Raw genomic sequence first — 22,980 nt, 5'->3', positions numbered from 1 at the left:
GCGAACACAAAGACATTGTTTTGAACAAGATGGGCATGATGAGCAGGTTGTAGTTGTCAAGCGAAAAAAAAAATGTGCAACTATGAGACAATAGCCTTGTGTGTTGTGGCTCGTCTTTGAATTTGCACCGTTATTGTTCTTTTGCAGCTGGGGTATTTGCATAATCATCTCTCTGGCCTTGCCATTATGTACATTTGCTGCAATTGGCTCATTCCCCTATAGAGCGTCTCCTCTCTTTGTGTTCTCTACTGTATGTGTTTGTGTTGTTGCACTATACATGACAGGGGGGGGATTGATTAATAGCAAACACACCGTCACACTTTCCTTTTGATTCATTCCTTACCGTTGAAGGTCACAGGTCATTGTTCGCCATGTTTACATTGCTTTTATAAGAGGACGTGTCTATGCATTTTATATTGTTTGTATATGTCGCCGCAACAGGACAATAAACCCTGAATGAATTCCCATACAGCGCGTGATTCCCAAAGCTGTAGATGTTTTCCACTCTGTGCATACTTAAATAATCTCATTCTGTCCTAGAATATCTTATGATGCTTCTGTTTTCATTTGTATAAATGGACAAAAACTTAAAATCCCTGCAGAGTTCTTCATAAAACTTCACTATTGCCTACATTTACGCTTCATACTATTACGTTAATAATTAAATTGTTGATTATATAATAATTTCCAGGAGGTTTTGATGCCATTGCAGGTGTAATTGATTTCTAATTCATCCATAAATCATCAAGTCTGTGTGTGCTTTTATCTGACGCTCCACTCGGAGGCGATTCTAGAGTCTGTGAGGGGCCCTAGGAAAAAATTCCCAGGGGGCCCTTCCTTCCAACCAGTGTTCATCACCATTATGTTACAATTAATCTGACGCCAACGAAAAATGTATGAGTTCAAAATGTTTTTTTCCCCGAAACCTTGTAATTAAAAAGCATGTGAAAATATAAATATAAAGAACAATAAAATACTGTATATAGCTTTTAAAAAACTATAAACTGAGTAAAAAAGATATGCATTACACTGTAAATAATCCTCTTCATTTTCCAACTTGCAGAACTTCACACAGGTTAAAGTGAGATGGGGCCCCTTTAGGGAGGTTTCCAACTGAGATGTCATTGCAAATCGCCCATTGTTTATTAAGGGGGACGGGGATGCGACTGGTCACTGCACATTTCAGTAAAAACAGCCCTCAGGCTCTGAGTGTCGGGGGCCAACTATCAGATCGGGGCCCCAAGCAGTTGCCTGCCTTGCCTGTTCGCAAGCTGCGCCTCTGGCTCCACTAACCTTCACTTGATTCCTGATCGGTCGCCTTCTGCACAAGATCAGCTGCAGTTCACCCTGCGGCCTGCTGATGGCGGCAGAGGCCTTACTTCCTCCTCGATGCGGCCATGTCTTGTCCTCTCCTGCAGATGCTGTTGGGCAAAATTAAATTTTTACTATTATTATTATTGCAGCTGTGAATGCTGCAATTTGACTGTTAACTCTTATTACCATATTAGGATATAATTTGTAGAAAGCGTTCCACTTAACTTTTTTCTTTTCCTCGCTGTGGTTCTTTGTTGACCTGTAGCACCATAATTATGGGGCTTTTTTTTTTGCCTTTGTAATGAAACCACCGGCGAGCGAGCGCACGGTTTCTGAAGTGTAAGCCACAGCTTTCATTTCCCTTTTTAAAAAACGATGGCGATTCAAAACCAGGGCCTCACCCCGTCACATCCCCCCTCATGTCCCTCTCTCGCTGAGGCCAGGAGGGCTGAAGGACACGCGGAATCTCTCACCACCTCAGAGAAGAGGCTAATCCTCTTTGCCCCCAACTTTAACTGGGCCACTAATCCTCCAGGTTTATCTAAGCAGTGAGCACCTAGCGCCGCCGCTGCCGCCACTGACAACTTGGCCTGCCCTCCTCCCTCGCAGCCTGTTAAGTAGGGCAGGTGCTCGGTCCTGCAAGAGTCACCGTCAGCAACTCTGGAAAAAACCCTCACGCTTGCACAGGAAGTGTGTGAGCCGTTAACGAAAATGGCCCACTCGCTTCTTCAAAATGTGTCGCAAACAAACCCGAGCGACAGCCAGGCAGGGCCGCCGCCGCCGCCGCCGCGCGCCGTAACGACCTTCATTCCCTAACAGCACATAAGGGGGGAACGTTGACAGTCGCGGAGCTCTTAAGTGAACCAACTAGCTCAGATAATATTGGCCGTACAAATGGTTTCAGCTATTGTCCGGGCCAGTTAAGCTTTCGATGTGTTTAGGCAGATGAGACTCAAGTGGATACCGGCCTGGACTCGGGCCAAACTCATTCTTTATTCACTAAAGCAACACTCCAGACTGTCTGATGGCTTCAAGCACAACATTCGCCCGTCTGCCCGAGGTCCTGGAGCCTGACACACACACACAGAGGATGAAACCTGGCTATGTTATTGCTCACACTCCCCGCTAATCATTTCACAAGCGAAATTATTACACAAGAGGTGGAAAGATCATCGCGGAATAATTTCCTGCCGCCGCCCGAGAGATAAAAAACCAGGCATGACACACGACTTTAGCACGGAGTTTTAGGCTCCGTGCTAATTCTCATATTCCTTGAAGCCTCTTCCGTGAACCCCGGTGAAATATTTCACCGAGGCGTGGTATTTCTAAATGGAACGAGCAATCGCTGGAAGCGCTGGGAAGACGAGGAGACGTATTGGCTAGGTGGCGTGTGCGAGATTGACCTTTCGGTTCATTCTGAGATGAAACGAGGTTCCGCTGAACCCGAAATGATTCAGAGTGTCTTAACTGACAGCCGAGGGCACGGCCGCGGCTCAGCCGTCGGCCCCCGCCGCCGCCGCCGCCGCCCCTGGCCTCTGAAGGCATCTCTCGTATGATTTATTGTGAAATTGCCGGGGACTCAATGTGGCGTGCAGGTGAATGAGTTTTCGCTAATAAGAGAGGCATTTCTGCTCCACAGAGCTCTTTTTTCTGTCTCGGCGAGTGTGTATGAAATCAGTGTGTAGTCTCCCAGCGCCGCACGCTCTGGTGGAGGCGGCTGGCTCATCAGTCGACGGCTCATCTGATGTTTTAGGTGGGCGGAGAGGTTGGGAGTGAGGAGAGAAAATGAGGGAAAGGAAAAAAAGAAAAAAGCCTCAGTCTTGAGTTCTTCAAGGTACTCGTGTTGTTCAACCTTTGGTTTAGACTTTATAGATAGAAGATACTACTGATAAAAAAAAAGGCTGTACTTTCGTATGATGTTTTCATATTGAAATATATGAAATATAATGCAGAACAAAGGCAGTGATGTTGTCATTTTTTGGTTTCTAGGGAAGGTGGTTGTGAGCTTTTTGACAAATTAGGTTGGAAAAAAAAAAAAAGATAAATGGGACAGCTGATGGCTCAGAAGAGGACACTTTGCTGCATGGGCCACTTTGGTAAATTGCGTGCACCGTGACAGCTCGTCTTAGCCTCAGCTTAGGACCAGTTTCTCCAAATCCTCATCCTGGAAAAACGCCAATCACATATTTATTTTTTGTATTATTCCTCATTTGGAATCGGTTGACAATGTTTTAAAGCTCCCATAGAGTGGTCTTATCGCACATACGTGTGTTATGGAGGTCTACTTATATACATTAACTTGTTTTTATGGTCAAAAACCTCCTAGTTGCTGTCAACGAGCCGATAGAAATCTCTCCTGACTGACGCTCTCCTCAGCCGCGGTGTTTCAGACTGAAATCTCACCCCCAAAAGACAGACTGTGTTGTGATTGGCAAGTACCCCGAAGTGACATAATTTGCACACCCGCTCTCAGAAGCGCAGCTCCCCCCTCTGGAACAGTGGATGCACTGCTACTCATTATCAAACATTTATGACTTTGACCCGGAGTCGACACGGTCGCTCGTGAAAAACACCTCCACAACGGACGTTATTCTTCTTCTGCGGTTCAATGTACGCAACCGGATGTGCCCGGACTAGTGCCTGGAGCAGGATGATCCGTTGTTCCGGAAAACCGGTGTTTACGTAACCAGAACGGGGTTTTTTCAGAGATCTCGCTGAGCCCGAGATTACGATACATCAAAGCGTGTCTCAGCAGTGGCTGAACTGTTCGTTTCGAACCTTCAGGGCTTCGTAAACGAGGCAATGTCGCAGATACACACTAAAAAAAAACAGCGTTAATTGGAACTTCCGGTCTAGGTCCGCTTTAAATTAACTATGAGGTCTAAGTGATGCCAAGCTGTAACACTCTACGGGAGGTGAAAAAGGTCAAGTGGACAACAGGACAATAGGATTGTTGGCGGCCGGCATATGGCTGTGTGTGCAAAGTGACTCCTTAGACTAATATGCTTAGCCCATCCTTGGAAGGAAGGAAGGAAGGAAGGAAGGAAGGAAGGAAGGAAGGAAGGAAGGAAGGAAGGAAGGAAGGAAGGAAGGAAGGAAGGAAGGAAGGAAGGAAGGGAGGAAGGGAGGAAGGAAGGGGGAGTTTGACGACAGAGGAGTAGAGAAACAGGACAGGTGTAGAAGTCATTTTCTTTATTTACTTATTTGAAAGGATAATACATAAGAGAGGAGAGAGAGGTTCAAATGAAAACAACCATCTACGTTAAAATAAAGAAATTCCAGTCCTGAGATTGACAAAAAAGTAGGGAACAGACAGAAAGGTCTACTGTGGTACTGTGGGGATGGAGGGGGAGACAGTGGCAGTTTCAGCAAATTGAAGATGATGGTTGTCGGGAGGGTCGGGGAGGAGAAGGTAAGCAATCACTGGGATGCTTGGCTGTAGGCACATTCAAAGTTTCAAACCCCACAACTAAAGGATTTTACAGCTTTTTTTTTTTTTTCGTTAATATTCAGACTTCTTGTCTCGAAATCTAAGACTCATATATTGTCATTTTTGTATTTTATTATTTTTTTAAAAGCAAGGTATACTTTACATTTTTTCATCCTGAGGAGATTTTTTTTTCCTTTTTTAAACATAAATACAACACTGCAGGGAGAACAATGAGAGAGATGCTTTATAGATTTCCCATTTCCATATATATTATTTTCTCAAGGTTGCAGCACCCTCAGACTTTGGCAGCGTTGGTGCAATTGAAGATCATTTGGGCGGGAAAAGAAAGAAGAAAAGAAGAAACAGCCGTGTTTGTCCACAGGAACATTCTGAAGAACCAAACAAACAAGTGAAAGGAAACAAGAAGTAGGGAAAAAAAAAAAGAAAAGCAAAATCCCCAGACTTTTGTGTTTAGATTGGATACAGCAATATACCCCCACCACGTAACACCAGACGAATATTCGGAGGCCATAAGCTTTTTCAGCTGAACATACATCGTTGTGATTCTAGAAGAAATGAAACGCTCTAAGCTCCTGGAATAACAACCTGCTGCTCTGCCTTCGTGGAAATAAAGAAAAAGAAGCTTGGGCTGTGGCTTTGGAAAACAACCCCTGAATCACTGTGTCGTCTGCGCTGATTTATTTATCTTAGCATTTTAATAAAATGTTGTTTTAATACAACAGGTTTTTACGCGAATGACGTTTTGTGCAATACAGCTGTAATAAGGCTCTGGCGGGGGTTAAACTAGACAAGCGTCCTCATGGCCGTCTGAATTATTGATTTAAGTATCTTCTTCCTAGGTGGAGGACTGGCCTCATGACGGAGAAGGGTTTTGCTGGGAAGAACTCTGAGATGAGAGCTCCCGAGGGTCCAAGGGCGGCCAGGGGACGTGGAGGAAGACCAAAGCCAGACCAAAGCAGCCGATGTCCACCCCCTACTACCCCCCCCCCCCCCCCCTCTGTCATCTGTAGGTTAGAGCAGCAGCAGCGGCCAAGATTCTACAGAGCAAGCAGCTGCCTTTATTTATTCTAACACTCCGCCTCCATCCCTGTTTGAAAGAGACGACCCTGTTCCTTTGAACAGGTTCCGTCTGCTCGCCTTCCTTCTAAGTCGTATTTAAGGTGCGTAACATGCAACAGGACCTGTGCACTAGGTTAAGGTCTTCATGGACTTATTGGGATTAACTAAGGGATTTTTTTTACAACCAGCACGAGTGAGTCGGTCTGTTCCCCCCCATCCCCTTCCACTTTTCCCCCAGGCTTTCCCCTCACGAGTGTCTCGTTGCCCTTGAAAACACGTCAACAGTCAATAGTCTGTAGCCAGAGAGATGGAGAGAGCGAGCACAGAGTGATAGATCTAAACATCCTCATTCAAACGCCATCATTTATCATTTCTTGGTTCAACAAAAAGGGAAAATAGACTCCCAAGCATTAAAAATTAATTATAATTTTTTTTTTTTTCGTTTTTGTTAGAATTGAGTAAAAACGAGGCACATCTTTCGAAAGGCGATTTTTTTCTTCTTCCTCTCCAGAGCTTGAATTTGAATATGTGACTGCAGAGCCAAGGAGGGGAAGCTAAAACCAGTACCAGGAACATGGCAATTATCCTGATTACTGATGCTTCGAGGCTTCTCTGACCCCCCCAAAAATCCCTCCCTCGTATCTTTCTCTCTCTTCTCTTTCACCGAGATCTGTCACAGTGCACACGGGGGCCCCCTCAGCGAGGCATGGGAGCAGCCATGTATAATCCAGTAGAAAACAACAAATCCCCTCGATCAAACACAGCCCAGCTTTTTAAAGCAGGGTCTCTGAGCCCAGGCGCCATGGTGCGGTGCTGAGGCCCCTCTCCGAGATGCTGTGGAGGCTGTGATTTCAACCCCCCTCCTCCCCTCTCTCTCTCTACAAACCCTGCTGTCCTTCCCTTCCAACGCCAGCCAGCCAGTCCTAACCTTCAGTTTGTTTAAGCACCGATGAACCCTGTTGGCCCCGGACAGGGAGCGGAGGGGGGGGGGTGGGGGGGAGGAGAGGCTGGGTGGGCTTAGATAATGACATGCCATATGCCACTCTGCCTCTGCAGCTGAGCGAGCCACGCATGGATCGGCTCAGGCTACAAATCTATTTGGAATTTAATTCTATTATCCTAATATGGGCTTAAACGTCTATTGTCCAAAAATCGGTAACAGACAGCGGAACGGGGCCAGAGATACAGGTCGACGACGCGTTCCCGTCAATAGGTACTCAGCGATGTATGTGTTGGGGGGAGGGGGGACAGACAGTGTGGAGCCAGCACAGTAGGGAAAAGTGGCCACAGAGCAAATATACTAAAAAATTATCACATTATATTTAATAAAAACAGCGTTGAAATCTCAATTTTCATCTTTCTCGTGTTGAACTTGGCTCAAAGTGGCCAAATGTGAATGAATCCTCTCTGTACTGGCTAGTGCCCAACACCAGGCGTCACCTAATATTCCCATTAGCAGCGAGGCCTGGTGCCCGAGACACCAGAAACTCCACTTCGCTTCAATGTCATGTGACAGGGGCTTTAATTCTTGGGCCGCCGCAGCCAAATGGAGCGGAGGGGGGGTTTGGTTTAGGGACAGATATGTATCTGTGAATGTGTCAAAATATTTCTACAAGACAAGAAAATGTGCTGGAATCAGACTGTGACCGTGGGGTATTAAGCTGTTGAAACAACACGAGACAGCGGAATGTTGAGGAGGCTTACTGTGCACATTTAAGCCAAACTCCAATCTTTGTCAGAACTTCAGAGACAGCGGCACGTCGAGAAAACGCCGCTAAGGCTCTCGCGGTTAAGAGCGAGTGAAGGTTTTCTGCGGGGGGGAAAAAACAAAGTACATTAATTCATGCTTTAAGGTTGAATTCCAATTCCTGGCTTAACCCCTCAATCTTAACCCTCAATCTCAAAAATGTGGCCAAAAACGGTTACTACATTCAAATTCAAAATACCGAGGTCTTTTAGGTTTTCGTTTTCTGACGTAACTGGCAACCCGTGGTTGCTCGGCAGCTGAGACGCTACTGGCTGCAATGATTGGTAGACGGCGGTAGGTGGCGCCACATGCCAAAACATGATATCAAAACATAAACATGATTTGCAGTCTGCAAAATATATTTTTTAATCCAAATATTTTGTCTGTACTGTTGTTGTTGGTGAGTTCAGTTTGTTATATGAACATTATTCCTGAGTCTCTGTGACATATTAGGAGGATTTTACGGCCAGTTGATTTAGATTTATTACATAATGCACCTTTAAGGGCTGCATCACCCTCAATATTGAGATTTTCCGAGACCACCCTTGGGAGCAAGGGCTACCCAGAATGCATTGCGTGTTTTGGCGAAACAAAGATGGCGGTGAAAGCAGCGAAACGAGTAGTGTTTGCTATCGTTTACCCTTCTATAACCCTGTGGTGTGTGGTAACTGTCAGCTGAATATGTCCGTGGTTGTGGTATTTGTATGAGTATCATCTTATAACTAACTGACAACCTAATAACTTGACTGACAAACGGATCGTAATAAATAATCCTGACGTAAATGTGTTCTTCTTCTTCTTCTTTTTTGGAGTTGACAGACTGGACGCAGCTTTCGCGTTATTCTGCCCCCTACAGTCTGAAGACGTATCTCGATTAAGGGATGTCCCATTTCTAAGTGACAAAATAACCCTCGACACTTGGTTTTGAGGGCCAGTTAAGATTGAGGGTTAAGATAGGAATTGGAATTGGCCCTTAATTCTTCCAACAACGCCGTCTGACCTTCTATCTTTGGATGGTGTGAACACTTTAAAATATGAACGTCAACCTGGATCTCACAGAATGGGCCCCAATGTGTCGCCGTCTTTGAGAGGACAAAACTGTAAGGTTAAGAAAAAAAACAAAAGAATGACAGACATATGGCCTCTGAATATAGTCTTAAAGAAATTTATTTTACACCTCAAAACAAAATAAAGAAATAGGGATTAGGGATGTGGTACATTGGGAATGTATTGACAACTGTAGTTTACATTTTTTTTGGTGTAAGCTCAGAGAAAAAAATGTTAATACAGTCATAATAATTGCACTTCATAAATCTAGACTGATGCCAGTATTTCCCCTCAACAGCAAATCCCTCCCCTTTTCTCTCTCTTTCTCTCTCTCTCTTCAGCTAATAAATTCAATTTTCTCGTGAATTTTGACTGACAAAAGAAATGCTAATTTCAGACCAGAGGACTGCTGCACTGATCCAATTTTTTTTTTTTTTCTTCCTCTTTTCACTTAAGTCCCACAAGGCAACGAAAACATCGCAGTAATTTAAGTGCAGTACATTCAAGGGAATCTCACAGTCGTTATAAATATTTCACCGCTCTGAATCATCAAGTTAAGACTGGCCCAGGCTAAATGCATCCCACACCAGGGGGGCTGAAATGGACAAGGGACAAAAAAAAAAGAAAAAAAAAAAAGCAGTGAGCATTGTCTCATTTCATCTGACGCTGTATAGGAGGACAGGGGGCGTGATTGTTTTAATTCTGTTTTGCAGACGTGTGAGCGTCTCCCTCTACACACAAAAAAATAGGGTTTTCATTTGTACCTGTACCTCTGGAATATGATGTTTCTGTTTCAGTCTTGGTGGTTAAAAAAAAAAAAAAAAAAAAAAAAAAATGTTGTAATGACTTCATCGAAAAAGTCTGAGGATTTTTTTTTGAAGAACACAAGTTGAAATGCACACATGCACTCGGCCACATACACACGATTAAACATACACATAAGGTTATGTAGATAACACGCCTTCCTCCTCCTCCTCCTCCTCCTCCTCCTCCTCCTCCTCCTCCACCATCACATTCTTCATTGTAACATTTCTTTTTTTCTATGTTGACATTTTTAAATAAGTATTTCAAGATTTATTGTAGATTCCAGTGTTGGTGTTAGGAAAAAAACGGAGGAAAAAAAACAACAACAAAACAAACTCCAGGTTCTTACAGAACCAATGCAGCGACTATATGCCTCACACCAGGGACATAAGAGACTGCACATCAGCTTGAGGAGGAATTATTATTAAATCATAATAATAACAACAAAAGTGAAAAAAGAAGAAGAAGAAGAAGAAAAGAAAAAAAAAGCATTTGAGTCACATTTCCCCATAGCAGCCAATGCATATAATATTACCTACAAATATATAAAACGACAACAAAAAATAGGTTCAAGTTTTTCAAGGTTCTTAAATATATCATATTCAAACTACCCAATTCCAAACTTCAAAGTTAACAAGATTCAAGCAGTGCAATTTATGTATCAATTATAACAGCAATAATAATAATAATAATAATAATAATAATATCTAATATCGCACTAATAACCTTTTCATTCCACCTCATGATCCGTGTACCGTAACGCCAGAGTACTGCCTATGTTGTCTTTCTCCTCTCCTATAAGTACATTTATGTGTTTACAGAGTTTGGGATTCTGAGAGCAGCCCTAAAATTTCTCAAGACCATTTCAGTGACAACCTACACAGTAGCTTCATCCTTAGTATTTGCAGGGGTGGTGGTGGTGGTGTTTGGGGGGTGGGGGGGGGGGGGTACAAGTGGCGTATGCACTTCATGTCAAGCTATGATTCTCGCAAGTAAAACAAAAACACACGCACACAAAAAAAAAATGAGAAAAAAAATAAAATAATAATAATCAATCCAAAATTCCTATTGGCAAACCACACAAAGGAACATCTGGAGAATCTTGAAATCCCTTTTCTCTGCCTCTGGTATTTTCACTAACACTTTTCATATTTGGGATTCACACAGCCTGCCTCGGAAAAAAACCCCACCGAAACCTAAAGTCACACAGCGACGACTGCGCTTGTCTAAGCCCCCGCGCTCTAGTTAAAGCAGTGCCACTCACAACAACTCTGCACCCCGACTGAAAACATCTGTGTTTTTTTCGTGGGTTTTCTTCACACAATTCACAACCCTTGATTCTTTTCCCTCTTCTTCTTCTTCTTCTGCTGCTGCCGCCGCCGCTGCTGCTGCTGCTGCTGCTGCTGCCCCCTCTATCTGTAAACAGGGAGGCGGATGTGTGCATGCTGGTGGTCTAACAGACGTGGCACAGACACAGTCTCGTAGCCTTTGCCAAGCATCTGCTCCTTGATGCAGGGCGGGTGGATGTCGTTGATCAGGTACTCCAGAGACTGCAGGCTGCTGCTCAGCACCGACGTGTTGCACAGGCTCTTGCTGGGCAGGCTGCAGCACAGGCCTCCCCCACTGTCTATGGCAGGGTGGTGATGATGCGGGTGGTGGTAGTGGTGATGGTGGTGCGGGTAGCCCATCTCTCTGTGCCCCGTGGGCGGCCCTCCTCCCGCGGAGGTGCCCAAAAGCTCCTGGGGGTTGTAGCAGTCACTGTCCGGCGTCACCAGCACGCTGTTCCACGGCGGCGCAAAGTACTGACCCACCGAGAAGTTCCCGTGCATACCCACGCAGTTCAAAGGGGAAGAGCTGACTTTGTCGAGGCCGCCTCCGCCGCTCGCCGTCAGGTGATACGGTCTGGAAGAGGAGGAGGACACTTGGGCCGCCATGAGCCCGCCGCCTGGAACACAAGACTCGGGGGACTTGCTGTTGGCGGCCCCTCCTCCGCTGCCTCCGCTGTACATGCGGAGCATGGCCTGCTGCTGCTGCTGCTGCTGTTGTTGGTGTTGTTGCTGCTGCTGTTTCTGCCAAAGGATGTAGTCCATGCTGTCCGTGTACACACCGGTTTTCATTGCCTCGGCATTCTGGGCTGGCAGCGCCTGCCCTGTGTACACCATGTTAGCCTGGGGAGCCATTCCTACCACATAGCCTCCACCTGATGAGCTAGAAGACACCCCCATGATAGTTGTAGTTCCCTGCTTGGAGGGGCTGGAATTTGATGGCGCAGCTGTAGCCCCTTGACACACCTGCTGCAGAGCCTGGGCTTGGCAATGCTGATTGATCTGGTAGATGATGCTCTGGATTGACGGGAGGTTGGACTGTGCGGGCAGGGCAAGGCCTCGGCCCCCCGTTACAGGCATCACTGAGCCAGCTACAGTGACATTCGGGGGAACCGACAGTCCAGAGGCTTCTGGAGGCTTTGCGGGCGCAGTGTGGTAAACCATTTGGCCATGGCCACTGGCTAAAGTGCTATTATTAGGGGGTGGGTATGGTGCAATAGCTATGTGGGCTGGAGAAAGCTTAGTCCGTCTGCCTTCGGAGTTCTTGAGAACACCTTTCGAAGGGACAAAGGTGGAAGTTGATGATAATGACGATGATGAGGAGGAGGCCTTGAGGATGGCGAGCAGTCCATGGTGGCCTCCCGTGTGGATGTGTGGGTAGGGAGCATAGCGTTGCCCTGTGGTGTCGTATCCATTCACAGTCCGGTTAAGGTGCTTGTGCTGGGGAACCCTGATGTTGGTGGGGAAGATCTTGATGGACAGAGGGCTGTTGGCCGTCTTCTGAGCGTAGGCATCAAGTTCTGCCGCAGTGGGGTAGCGCGGGGAATGCGTGGGCACCAACAGCTCACCTGCAAGACAAACGGAGAAAGGCAAGAAATATGAGTGAAGTGAACAAATAACGGGGGGGAAAACACACAAAAGGGACAAAGCAAACACACACACACCAGGTTTAATTACAAGGAATATCTAAAAGAGCCTGCAGCAATGGCAGCCACAAAGGCACATCAATCAATTGCCATAACCTGTACTTTCCTGCAAAACAGCAAAAAAACCTGGCAACAACAGAGAAAATGTCAGTGCTTCTTCTGCACAAGAGCAGGTGAATGAAAACAGACACAAACAGCTGAACAACCCCCCGAAAAAGAGTTTGCAAATGCGGACTGACAACCATTTATGTTCCCCTCACTCCCCTCCTCCATCGGAGCTTTCTTTCAATCTCATTTTCACTCTCCCGTGGAAGTTCATCCCTAGACAAATGGATCTTTTTTAAAAGCTCATTCTGTTGAAGCCGCGGCACCTTAGGCGCTGTTAAATCAGTGCATTTTGAAATTAATTCTGACTCTCTTTAGCATCGAATTGGGTTAGCCTTGGATGCCAGGCACGGAGGGATGAAGGGGAGGGGATAAAAACCTCGTTTAATTGCAGTGGCACAGTTGAGATTTATAAGTGGTATCACTTACTGGGTCTTACCCTTGGCCATAGATTTACACGGCTCAGGAGAACGCGACGACCATCACGCGAACCAATTAAACATCTACAGGGAATCACTAGCCAGGTTGAGTTGAACTAGATCAGAAAAGTTACTTTGAAAAAGTGGATTAGGATTCAAAAATGGTTAAAAATGCTGATGCACGCCACTACCACCAAGACTTCAATGTAAATCTACATGTAAATGCTCTGTTTCACTTATTTTTTTTGGCCATATAAAACCACCGCTATGCCCAAAAATTCAATTGAACAGTGCACGCGGTGCGCGAACGCAGCGACCGCTGTCGCTCTCGCTCAATGAGCCAAAGCTTTGCCATTGTGAACCGAGGTGGCAAACAGGAAAATGGCAATTTCTAAAAACCCCTACCATGTGTCATTGTTGGGGGGGGGGGCTGGGCACAGAGGTGAGGGGCTGCGGTGAGATTGGATTTAAACGACATTATGCAGGCAATTTCATGCCTACTTAGCTCAGTGCAACAAAAAGGGTGGGGGTGGGGGGGGGGGGGGAAGAAGTGCTGGAAAAAGAACTCAATTTACAAGCAATATATCAGGTGCCATAAATGACTTGCAACGCCTTCAAAAAAAAGACATTTTTGTATGCAAAAGCTAACAAAAACACACACACACACACAAACCTGCTCTAACTGTGCTGTCAGCATGTCCTGGTGACCTAAGGAGTCTGCAGGGTGCAGCCTGTGAGTATAGGAGACTCACTCCATTTCCCATTCCCATTGCCAAAATCATTTTTTAAAAGCGACTCCACAGCCAAGTAGTCACAGTTCTCATTTTACCTTGCTCCCATTACAGATAACACACGGAGGAGGATGTGGGGGGAGTTCATTTCAACAACCCTATGGGTCTCCCACTGTTAAAATGATTAAATCTACAAGATTCATATCATATAAAGGAAATAAATTGAGAATTTATTCGCTAGGACATGAGACGCAGGATTGTCCCAAACCAAATTTAGCGCAAGACCGATTGCACACTTTCCCTAAAAAATTTAGAAACACTCAAATATTTATTCTGATTTTTTTTTCTGGAATTGAGAACACCTGTATTTGATAAAATGTCTTTTCCAAAATCTGGAAATGTTAAGGTCGTCTGTATCTCTAAATAATGGTGTCTTATTTCCATTTGGGACAGGGGCATATTTTCCTTTGCGTAACACAATATCTCAATAAATCAATCAATCATAGAAAGGGAACCCAGTGGTGACGCAGAGTGTACCAGCCTGTGCCAGTCTATCTGACATCTAACCAAACGTGCTGAGGCAGAGCTCTGCTTCCCCTGGTGACAGCAGTGCCACGGTGCTTTGATGTTCTGACTCGCTCTGGAAAACTGACAGAAGGCTTATTTCATTTGCTCAAAAAGAAGAAGAAGAGGAAAAAAAACATGCTAATTTCAAAGCGCACACACTGCTGGTCCTCATGCAAATGGAATGGCAGCATTTTTTTTCTGATCTTCTTTACACAAGGGCAAAAAAAACAAAAAAAAACACATGTTTGATCATCATATGGTCTAAATGAGAAAAGATACTTGGCTTTCAGGCATATCAAGGCCCTGTGCCCTGCCGCCCCTACGAGCTCCCAGCTGCAATATGCCCGTCATTTCGCCTAATTACTGCCACATGAGAAAGAAGCCTATAAAAACAGCCTGGAAATTCATTAAAGGGTGGCTAATTCTATTCCTTCTCACTGACTGGGTCCATATTCTTCATGCCTGAGCCTGCATTTCATCTGCGAAAGAGAGAGAGTTAGAAGAGAGAGAGAGAGAGAGAGAGAGGAGGAAGCCTTCTCCCTCCGTCTTTTCCCAGCTTGCCCCCTTGTTTGTCAATAGGCAGAGCCTTTGGCACAGCGACCTGGCATCAAAGGGTTTCACACTTCACAGGCCACAGGGATTAGAGGCCTTTCAGGCCTACAAAAACCCCATCTCAGCTCCACAAAGGCTTCCGGTTATTAGAACCCACAGGCATAAAGGAAGAAGAGGAGGAGGAAGAGGAGGAGAAGGCAAATGAGCATCTGGATGCTTCTGATTCCAGCTTCTTCTTGGAAAAAGTATAACAAAGTTGATTACAGTAAGTACGGCCACGATTTCACTCTCTCTGGTGTTTGATGTGCAGGGTGTGTTCCACATCTCTCTCCTCCAGAGCAGCGAGTCTATAAGTGAGGACACGGGGGTTAAAGGAAATAGTCTCTTTTAGGGCCGACACTTTGTGACTTATTGGTCGGGGCTGCAGTAGATCATCGCCGAAGAGCAGGAGCGTACAGATGGTGCTGCCTGATAAACACTCTCTCAGAGAGGCAGCAGCCCCAGCAGCACGGCCCTCACCTCCTCATACAGTGTCTGGGAGGAGGGGGGGAGGGGGGGGGTTTCCTGCACCTGTGCACACTCTGCGGCGTGGATGGTGCATGGAAACACACACACACACACACACACACACATACAGATGCAGCTGAGTGTCTCATTTGCCATCAGTGAAGCATGTTGTTATCCTCTGCTCAGCGCTCCCTCTCATGAAAATGTAGGGCAGGGACAACAACAGGTGCCTGTGCGGGCGACAGCCTGCAGAGCCTCCTGGGCTAAATGCTTCACACTCGCTTCATTTCGACATGCGACAGCCTTGTAAGGATTAATTATTTCCCCTGAGGATGGAAGAATATGCTTTTTTTTCAACTCCCCCCCTTTTCCTTTTTCCTGAGAGCAGGAGGCTACGAGCACATGAAACGGCTTAAAGTAAATGAAACAGAGGAGACGAGGCTATAGCGCCTTTTTTCTTCTTTTTTTTTCCGCAAGAAAGAAACTTTCACATGAAAGGAATGTAAACAAACCGAGCATGTGATTGAACTGCATTAGAGATCAGATAAAAAAAGCGCGAGGCAAAACACATGCATTAGTTCTGAGAGATCACGCGCCAGGGAAGCGGAGATAGCAGCGAGGCAATTAATGGGTTGACCTTCGTCCTTAATCACCCAGTGCCTGGCACACAATGCCCATGTGTGTCAGAGCAGCACATCTCTAAATGCCACCCCTCATTAGCACGACGAACGCAGCAAGAGAGAGAGAGAGAGAGGCTATCTGTGCGCCGTTACACTCTCCAGTGGTCAGACAGAGATAGTGAGGCTGGGAGAGGATAACACGGCGCAGCACAGAACCTGGACTGAGCTGCAGTTGTGACCATGATATGATCTAGAAATCCCATTTCATTTGGAGGATGGGCACTCTCCTTTCTCCCTCTCCGTTTTTTTTGATTGGCATGAAACTCCCCAAGCGCAACGTCCTTGGTGTACCCACTGCTGTCACTGTGACTCTCTCTCTGTGTGTGTGTGTGTGTGTGTGTGTGTGTGTGTGTGTGCACATTTAGTGGTGAAGGGGGTACCCAATTCTGAACACTCAATTAACACTCCTTTAATTAGCCAGCAGTACATTTTGAATTCTGATGAACTCATTTCCTTGGTGTGTGTGTTCTGGTAAAGATGAGGTCCACTGGGTACGAAACAGCAATAAAGAGGGAAGTAGCTCTAGATTAGACTGTGTGTAATAAAAAAAAAAAAAAAAAAAATCCATTCAATTTGTACACTTCTTCTAAGTGAGAGGTCAAATCGTGACGATCACGAGAAGCAAAAAGCAGACACGGAAGAGGGGGGAGATGGGGGGGTCAGAAGCTACGTGAGAGTACATCGCTGAACCCAGAAGACCGTTAGAATGCTCTGCGTTTGAATTAGAGGTTTAAATTAGTGCTGGGCACTTGGTTAACGCGCACGACAACTGAGCGGACAAAGCTTGAGCGCGTGACGTCATGTTTACGTGCCGCGACACCGGAGTCCAGGCACCGTTTACCAGTTAGCTCCGTTAGCTGCGTTAGCCCCTTTAGCGCCGTTAGCGCGCCTACAGTCGAACTGGAGCGGTCTGTTTACGAAACGAAAAAGAGCAGCGCTACAACTAACCAGCGTACCTGTGTACTGCGTATGTGTGTTTTTTTAGCGTTAGCGTTTAGCGTTACTTTAGAGCAGGGATGTCGAACTAATTTCCGCTAAATCTAAAGCAACCATAAAATCCTCCTAATGTGTCACAGAGACTCAGGAATAATGTTCATATAACAGTACAGACAAAATATTTGCATTAAAAAAAATATTTTGCAGACTGCAAATCATGTTTATGTTTTGAAATCATGTTTCGGCGCCACCTACCGCCGTCTACCAATCATTGCAGACGAGAGTCTCAGCTGCCGAGCAACCACGGGTTGCCAGTTACGTCAGAAAACGAAACCTAAAAGACCTCTGTATTTTGAATTTGAATGTAGTAACCGTTTTTGGCCACAGTCTTACATATGGCACCTTTAAAGTAAAATAAAGGTAACTACTCGGTAACATATTGCTACGCATGGGTCACGCATGTCTTTTTCCGGTCTTTTTTGCGTTAACGTTGATGCAGTTAACCGCCGCTATCGCGTTAACGCGCCCAGCACTAGTATAAATGAATAAGGAGAGTAAAAAGTCTGCCCTAAAATGCCCATTTATTAGTGTTCCAAGGCAAAAACGTATGAGCAGGTTGGAGACGTTTCATCTTATTAGTGGAGAAAATGCTCCGACGCAACAAAAAATCCCCGAGCGTTTTTCCTCACTCACTCACCCTTCTGCTAAATAAAAGTCCATTTATTTACCGTAGGCTTTCTGATTCCCTCGGACCTTTTTCGCGCGTGTTCGCCGAGATGAAGCGAAACTGCAATTAAAGCTTTCAGAGAAACGTACATACGTGCGTAATATCTCAGTTTAACTCAGTCTGCGGTGAGGTCGAAAAACAACATCAGGCATGAGATTAGCAGAGCGATGGAGGGAAAATAACCGGGTCAGTTTCAGTCCAAGGCCAAAGCCACAGTCTGACAGCTGTTTCCCCTGAGAGTGACGGTGTTAAATGTATATGCACTCACCATGGGGCGCTTTATTAGGCACACACCTGCTCGACTCTTTGTTAAAGCCAATATCTAATCAGATGATCACAAAGTTAATGCATTTAGGGACATGCGTATGGCCAAGGCGACCTGCTGAAGCTCAACAGAACAGCAAAGAAAGGTGATCTAAGTGACTTTGAACATGGTGTGGTTAAGAGAATGGCTTAAAAGAGAGGAAATATCTAGTGATTGACAGTTAACTGAGCAAAAATGCATAGTTTAGTTGACTTTACGAGGATCACCACTGGTCATCACACTTAATAACAGCTCTGATTCTCTTCCTGGGGTTTAAAATAGAAGAAACAATACCATAAAAATCAATGGTAACACTTTAGAACACATATTCACCATTAACTCTGTGCTTACTAACCTGCATGTAAGTCGCATACTAGCCCTTTATTAGTAAATATCAAGCACGTATTAACACCATATGCAGGAAAAATCTTTGCGTTGTAAAAGAGGTCGAATAAGGTGTTAATACGTACTTAATGATTACTACTAAAGGGCTAGTATGCTATTTATATATGTTATTAAGCACCGAGTTAATGGTGAATTTGGGTTTCCGTGATCTTAAGTGTTACCAAATCAATAAATCCACATTATGATTTAGTATAAAACAATGAAGGACAATCATATAGTATATAAAGAAAAATTTAAACAAAAACACACGTTATGAACAAAGTTAAGCAGAAGATCATCTCTGAACGGACATTTTTTTCAATGAATATAACATTAAATTAATCAGAAATACACTCTATACATTGTTAATGTGGTAAACGACTATTATAGCAGCAAACGTCTGGTTTTTAATATGATATGTACATAGGTGTATAGAGGCACATTTCCAGTGTATTTTTTTATTCATTTTGCAACTCTTTTGATGAATAACAGTGTGACTTTTAATGGAAAACACAACAAAAAGTGTATAGGTGAGCCCAAACTAAATGACTTTGGTGATGATCCAGCCAAAGTCTTAAATTCAAACAGTTTTATAGGAGATTATACCGACACTGTGTGTAACCGTGCGGCCTTGGTGAAGAAATTATGTGCTTTCTCTAAGTTTAAAGTCCTCAATTATAACACATTATAACACCTTTTAATCCCGTTTGCGCTTTCTTTCCAATCTTCCACCAGCAAAGGACACTTCGCCCGTGCCTTCACTGTAATTAAATCAATCTAATTATTAATCCACCCTTTAGTTTGGTAAAAGTTTGACCTGACCTCACCGCGATTGTTCCCTCGAGGAAGCCCTTGACCTGCTGCGGCTATGGTTTAGTTTTTTTAGCAGATAGGATCAAGGTCTACGACATCCTTTCCCCAAAAAAAAGGAAGGGGCCAATGACGGGGATGAGGGGGGGGGGGGGGGGGGGGGTGGCGCAGAAGCAGCTTTGCGTCCTGAACAATACCTGCCTTGTGCTAATGGAGGTGTCATCTGGCACAGGGCTGATTAGTCAGCGATTACAGCCAGGCCTCAATTGCCGTGACAACTGCCGCAAACACAATGGGCCCTGATAGAGCCAGCTGTTTGGTCCTCTGCAATTAACCCTGCATCCCACTCGTCTCCGGCAGTGCGCTGCCTCTAATTGACTATCAGGCTCACAAAGCAGGGGCTGTCGGCCAGACCCCCTGGACGCAAGACCCCACCGCCCCCCCCCCCCCCCCCCCAACCACCACCACCCGCCGCCCCCTCTGCCAAGGTAGAGATGATAATAATAGAGGCGTCATGTGGACTCGGCTGCCAGTCAATCAAAGCCTCGGTGCCCCACAGGAGCTTCCTGAGGAGAGAGAGCGCAGAGGAAGCACATGTATGAGCCAGTGATCAACAGGGTAGTGGAGCCTCGCAGGGGGGCAGACATGTTGAATATGCCCTCAGTCAGGGTACTAATCAATTCAAGTGCATGTGAGGGAGAGGGTGGGGGGGCGGGGGGAACCCTGCTGTTTGCTTCATATCAGAAAAGCCATTTTTAGGAACACTCATCTCTCTCTGTTCTTCTGATGGCTGATTTTTCTGTGCAACAACACAGCGAGGGGAGAGGGAGGGAGAGAAAAAAAAAAAAAATCAAGGCAATTATTTGTCAGGCCTTCGCTATCTATAATTGCAAAAGATAAAAATCAAACCGCGCTGATTTCTCCGAGGATAGAGCTGTCTGCATTCACAGCTGCTTGTGTCATCACAATCATCAAACACATGCATATTCTAAGACAGCCGACGAGAGAGAGAGAGAGAGAGAGAGAGAGAGAGAGAGAGAGAGAGAGAGAGAGAGAGAGAGAGAGAGAGAGAGAGAGGGAGGGAGAGAGAGAGAGGGGAGGAAAAAAAAATGTGTGCTCTCCGCTCGGCTTCTCTCCGTCACTCCATTTATTATTAATCAGACATCTAACTCTTAATGTAACACAAATCAACAAACTGGATAAACACATGACGCTTAAACAAGTTTAAAACACACACACACACACACAAGCGTACGCGGCTGCTTTTGAATCAACGTCAGGCGAAAAAAAAAAAAAGTATGGAAAGATGGAAAACGACGCGTTTAAAGGCAGAGTAAGGTGTTGGACAAACAGCAAAAGAAATCTGTCCACTTATGCAAACATGGCTGGAAATAGACAAATCTAATCAAAGCCAATCTCATTTAAGATTTAATCTCTCTAAGTTCCCCGTAGATAGAACGAAAAACCAAACTGAGAGGCTGATTTTGTCCTGTTTCTCCTCACTACAGGCTGCAGCAGGAGGACACTGAAGGAGCCTGTAGTGAGATAATTCATGTGTGCTTAATACAGCGCGCTGAAACAGAGATATGATCCACAGCTGACAGATGACACAGGAAAAACTCACTTAGCCCACCACTATTTATTAATAATATCCTTTTACGGGTGTCATGGTGACAGCGGTGGACAATGGCTCCGATCACAACAAGCTCATTTCCACAATAAAAGTTTCCTCTCGAAGAAAACGTGAACCACGTCCCCCCAGCCCCACCACCACCATCGACCACCAAAGCTCCGCCGATGTCGTCGTGTTTACATTTTTCCTCGTTAGGATTTATCTCCAACGCCAGATGTTACGGAATCGGGGGCCGTGAAAATTAATTAGCTGGTCTGATGTGGCAGACCTTGTGCTCCTTCCCAGACAGACCTGGCTTTTATGGGCTGTGGGGGAAATTACAGAGGATTGATTGATCCTGAAGGACTCCTCTGTACACATGGTCTGGCAGACACACACACACAGACACACACAGACACACACAGAGAGACGTTTAAACACTCAGATCCTGCTAAAAAAAACAACTCATTCAAACATTTTTACCCTTCAGATCATCCTTTCCTCTTAATAATATCCACAAAATGAATTACTATCATTTAAAATCTATGTAAATAAACCACATACTCTTATTCATCGGTTTGAGGCTTTTTTTTCCTGATCATTTCAGCGTCTTAAATGCGAATATTGTCTTCGTTTCTTTGCTCCACATAAAGAAATCATTAAAAACGGAATCGTTTTGGTTGGTGGACAAAATAAAGACATTCGAGATTCGTCATTTTCCAGGTTTGACGAACACAGATCTACGTTTTTTTTTTTAACATTTTCTGACATTTTATGGACCAAAGGATTAATCGATTACGAGCGTAAAAAAAAAAAACAAGCGTTAGTTGCAGCTCTTACTCTTCTTGAAAAAAGCAAACATATTACTACAAAAAAAAAACTCAGGTTGGGATTAAGGACCAATTTCCTCCCACATTTTATGACCTCTAAAATCATCACACTCTTAGAAATAAGGGTTCTAAAAGGGTCCCGAAGAAAGGGTTCTAATGGAACACTAATGGTTCCAGTAAGAACAATTTTGATCCAGAGAACCCTTTAAAAACCCAACCCTGAATGAAGGGTTTTAAAAGGGTTCTTGGTGGAACCCTCCAGAAAGGTTCCACCTGGAGCCAAAAAGGGTTCTCCGATGAGGACAAGCCGAAGAACCTTATATGGTTCTACTTAGCACTTTTATTTCTAACTATGCAGAAACAACAGCGTTTGCATTGAAAATGCTTGATTTTCCCTCTGCATGCCTTCTTTCTCCCTTATTCCTCCCCTCTACCTCTATCCCTCCCCTCCTTTCCTATCCTTCCCCCCCTCTCTGTCTCTTCCGTCTCCCCTCTCTGAGTAAGTGAGTTTCATCTGGGGCGCTCGCCGGGGCGAAATCACCTCGGGGCGAACACTTTATTATCTGTAGTCAAAGCGTCACCGCAAATACCATTCTACACACACAAGTGTCACTTTCCATTTGTCTGCACTCTGGCTGCATTAGCAGAAGCCCAGCCCTCGCGCGCCCAGAGCCTCGTCTCAAACACGCCCGGCAGAGGAAAACCAACAGCGTGGGAAAGCACTCGGTCCTGCATTCCTCGCCCATTAACACCACTGGCACCAGCAGAGAGCAGACCTACAGCCTCTCTGGGGAATTAAAAACACCACCATCATCATCATCAGCAGCAGCAGCAGCACTGCACTTTGTGAAGTAGCTAAAAAAAAAGGGGGGGGGGGGAGATATTTAGTCTCGGTCGTTTATATTAAGTGTAAGGAATGAAAAGTAAACAAAATGCAGTATAGGATTTCCCCTTAAATTCGATGCAGGTGTTAATTACCGATGACCCAGCTGAGCGTCGAGCAGACACAACACAACACTGACCACACACACAGACAAATGCGGAATCTGGGGCAACATGTTTACCTCACGACACACGCTTTCACTACAGCAACGCAACAGCTAAACAACAACAACCACCAGCTTCGCACGTGTTCCTGTGCTAAGATACATCGAGCTACAGTCGCAGACTTCTGTCCTCGTTTCAGTTTACAAGCTATAATAAAGTGCGTCTGCCTCCGCTCCACCAGGTGGCGACGTGCCCCTTTTCAGCTTGTTCGTATTCGGCATTTCCCAAGTTGAGCTAAAATAGGGGTGTCAAACTAATTTTAGTTCAGCAGCCATAGCACAATTTGATCTCAAGTAGGCCGGACCAGTCTAATAATAGCATAATAACATATAAACGACAAGCACTCAAGTTTCCCTTTGAATTAAATTGATTATTA

General features: G+C 45.1%; 2 protein-coding genes across 2 annotated transcripts in view; one reads left to right on the top strand and one right to left on the bottom strand.

Annotated features, from left to right (window-relative positions):
- The window catches only part of git2a (G protein-coupled receptor kinase interacting ArfGAP 2a), a gene marked incomplete at its 5' end in the record, with an annotated part of 114,478 nt that overhangs the window by 69,821 nt on the left and 21,677 nt on the right, over positions 1-22,980 (top strand). The window lies entirely within an intron of this gene.
- fam222aa (family with sequence similarity 222 member Aa) overlaps positions 10,835-22,980 on the bottom strand; it is a gene marked incomplete at both ends in the record, with an annotated part of 59,737 nt that continues 47,591 nt past the window's right edge. Inside the window, 1 exon segment of the mRNA XM_083904963.1 lies at positions 10,835-12,315. Within this exon segment, the coding sequence (XP_083761089.1) occupies positions 10,835-12,315 (1,481 nt within the window).

The sequence above is a fragment of the Microchirus variegatus genome (assembly GCF_963457635.1).
Source record: "Microchirus variegatus genome assembly, chromosome: 18".
Lineage (NCBI taxonomy): Eukaryota > Metazoa > Chordata > Actinopteri > Pleuronectiformes > Soleidae > Microchirus > Microchirus variegatus.
Note: the sequence above shows the minus strand (reverse complement) of the source record. Positions and strands in the feature narration are given on the sequence as shown.